Below are 3,050 nucleotides of genomic sequence, written 5' to 3' on the forward strand. Positions count from 1 at the left end.
GGGGTCGACTATCGATCAGGTGACATGCGCAAGACTATAATGCTTGAAGTTGCTCCTTGCCTAGGTGGAGGTCAATAGACTTCCACGTGGTGGCCCTCTTACAAGGCCATCCATTTGAGTGTCTATGGGTGGCCATGTGTTAGGGGCCTTAGTGGACTTTCATTGCCTTTGTAAGTTGTGACGTGAATTCTTGAAGGAAAAGTGAGGTGGGGTCCTGGTGTAAAGGTGCCCAAGATACGGTATTGCAAAAGCTGTTCCTTCGACTTTAAAGGGAGGAAGCCAAATGAGCTTGAAACGAGTAAGGTAATCTGATGGAGAGATGACAAGGGGAGGCGGTGCACGTTGGGACAGTCTCAAGAGGTAGAAGAAGTGCTACTACTAATGGCAGGACCAAAGGCAATGAGGACTGAGTAACCGCTATTTTGAATCTACAAAAAGAGAGAGAGAGAGAGTTAGAAGAGGTTAGAAAGCTGTTTTCTTCTCAAGATTTGAGCCTAGTTCTGCTGCGGATTCTTAGCAATCTATTTACCCCGATATATGCTGGAGTCTTGAACAAAGCGTGAGCGAAGAGAGACGAGGTAGCTGAGAGGGACTAGCTGAGAGGGGGCGAAATGATGGCTGTATAGTGGACTGTGCAGATACAGTGAAAGCTTGAGCGAAGAGCGGAGGGGTAGCTCAGAGAGACTAGCTGAGAAAGCGAAATGATGTCTCGCAGGTGTAATTGGACAGGTACGTAGGTCTGAGAGAGAGAGAGAGAGAGAGAGCGAGGCTTTCCATTTGGAATCTGAGAGGGAGAGAGACAGAGACAGAGACAGGGAGAGAGCTCCTTCCAATCGACAGGGGGAAAGACACAGGCACAGTAGAGAGCCCCCCGCCCAGATGAGGAGCCTCTACAGCAAGGAGCCCCTCTCGCAGCAGCTGGTGCGGAGCCTCACCAATGTATGCTTCAGCTGCTTCATACTGGCGGTCCTGGTCTTCACCATCCTCGCCGTCACATACCACCCGCCGGATCCATGGCTGGAGACCGGCAAGGCCATGGACAAGGTCCTCAGCTCCGTCACGAACGCCACCTTCCACCCAGACGACTCCGTGCTCAAGACCGGCGAGGACTTCGCCCTCTCGCCGGCGGACAACAGCACCTTGGCGGACGTCGAGGGCCCGGCCATCACAGATCGGACGGTCGAGGCCGAAGAGACGGCCCGGATGGAGGAGCTGCCCGCCGTCGGATGCGACCCCAATGCGCGCTCCATCAATTGCTCCGACCCGGGGGTGCTGGCGGCGGTGGTGGCCTACAACCTGCGGCACTTCCCGGGCCTGGCCTTCTTCTCGTACCAGACCCCGGTCAGGGGGCTGGAGGGGGACGAGTGCGACGTGGCGTGGCGCTATAGGCCGAAGCGGGAGAAGTCGTGGCGCAAGTATCGCGACTTCCGGCGCTTCGCCCTCACCGTCGACGTGGCCTGCAACTACACCGTCACTGACGCCTCCGGCTGGCATTCCGGCAAAAACGCCAAACCCGTCCGGCCGGCGAGGGGCAAGGGGCCTTTCAGCGGCCGCGGCCGCAGGCCTCCGCTCGCCGAACCTACCGGCTCCTCCGCCGAGCCTGCCGCCTCCTCCCCCGATGCCGCCAGCTCCTCCGCCGAGGCTCCCGCCAAGAACGCCACCGTGATGGACGAGCTTGAGATCATCGATGACAAGGTGCCAGCCGTCGCTCCCCCATTGGTTGAGGGCTTCCCGAGCCAGCGCTACCTCTTCTACGCCCGGGGCGGCGACCACTGCAAGTCCATGAACCACTACCTCTGGAGCTTCCTGTGCTCCCTCGGGGAGGCTCAGTACCTCAACCGGACCCTCGTCATGGACCTCAACCTGTGCCTCTCCTCCACCAACAACCCCGGCCATGGCGACGAGGATGGCAAGGACTTCCGCTTCTACTTCGACTTCGCTCACCTCAAGGACTCCGGCGCCGTCATGGAGCAGTCCCAGTTCTGGCAGGAGTGGAAGCTCTGGAACGACAACCACCCTGACAACCTTGCCACCGTCAATGAGGTCACCGACTACAAGATCACCCCCATGGACCTCCGGCACGATGATCGCACCGTCGTCATGAGGAAATTCGAGCAGCCTGAGCCTGATAACTACTGGTATAGAGTCTGTGAGGGGGAGACCGAGAAGGTCATCCAAAGGCCGTGGCACCTCCTCTGGAAGTCCAAGAGGATCATGGACATAGTTAATGCCATCTGTGGCCAGATGGAATGGGACTTTGATGCCGTCCATTTGGTTAGGGGAGCCAAGGCCCAAAACAAGGAGCTTTGGCCTCACCTTGACACAGATACATCGGTCGATTCCCTCGTAGCCAAGTTGCAAGGTGAGATCGATAACTCTAGATATGTCTACATTGCAACAAATGAATTGGACTCTAGTTATTTTAGTAGGTTGAAGGAGGTTTATAGGCATGCATACACCTTAGATGACTTTAGTGCTCTATGGGCTAAAGATAGCTTGTGGTATAATCAAACCCTTGAGCTCACAGGTGGGAATCCCGTTGATTTCGATGGGTACATGAGAGTAGAGGTTGACACTGAAGTTGCCTTGAGAGCCAAGAAGAAGATTGAGACCTTTGGTTTCTTGACACAAGATTGTAAGGATGGTGTGAACACCTGCTAATTATAAGGTGCAACATATCCCTTAGAATGCTTTATTTTTGTCAAATGTTAACCCCCTTTATGCTGATTAAGATTTTAAAACCTTCAAATAAAAAGCTTTGTCTTGAATAGTCATGCTTCCAATGTTTCCTTGCATTTTGGTGTAATTTTTTAAATATTTTGGTTTTCAAAGGCTATTGAGTCTTGGCTAGCAAACTAACGATTCTTAGTGCTTATATTAAGAATGGGATATTAACTAGAAAAAATGATCAAATTAAGTTGAAAAAAGATTGAATTCATACATGTCCCCCAACATTGGCCCCAAGGGAAAGGCATTTTTAATCTTGCATTATTTCATATACTTTAGTGATTAGCTTGGTCACACCTACTTATCTCTCATTTCCTATAGTG

At 52.9% G+C, this 3,050-nt stretch overlaps 1 protein-coding gene across 1 annotated transcript; it reads left to right on the forward strand.

The window, feature by feature from the left end:
- Positions 1-303: 303 nt before the first annotated feature.
- On the forward strand, positions 304-2,755 carry LOC148010006 (uncharacterized). Its single transcript, XM_087672811.1, has one exon. It carries the CDS (start codon positions 880-882, stop codon positions 2,659-2,661), a length of 1,782 nt encoding a protein of 593 aa, XP_087528937.1. The 5' UTR covers positions 304-879; the 3' UTR covers positions 2,662-2,755.
- Positions 2,756-3,050: the final 295 nt, after the last annotated feature.

The sequence above is a fragment of the Lygodium microphyllum genome, chromosome 30 (assembly GCF_053477565.2).
Source record: "Lygodium microphyllum isolate KBCC chromosome 30, Lygodium_microphyllum_v1.1.10, whole genome shotgun sequence".
NCBI classification, from domain to species: domain Eukaryota; kingdom Viridiplantae; phylum Streptophyta; class Polypodiopsida; order Schizaeales; family Lygodiaceae; genus Lygodium; species Lygodium microphyllum.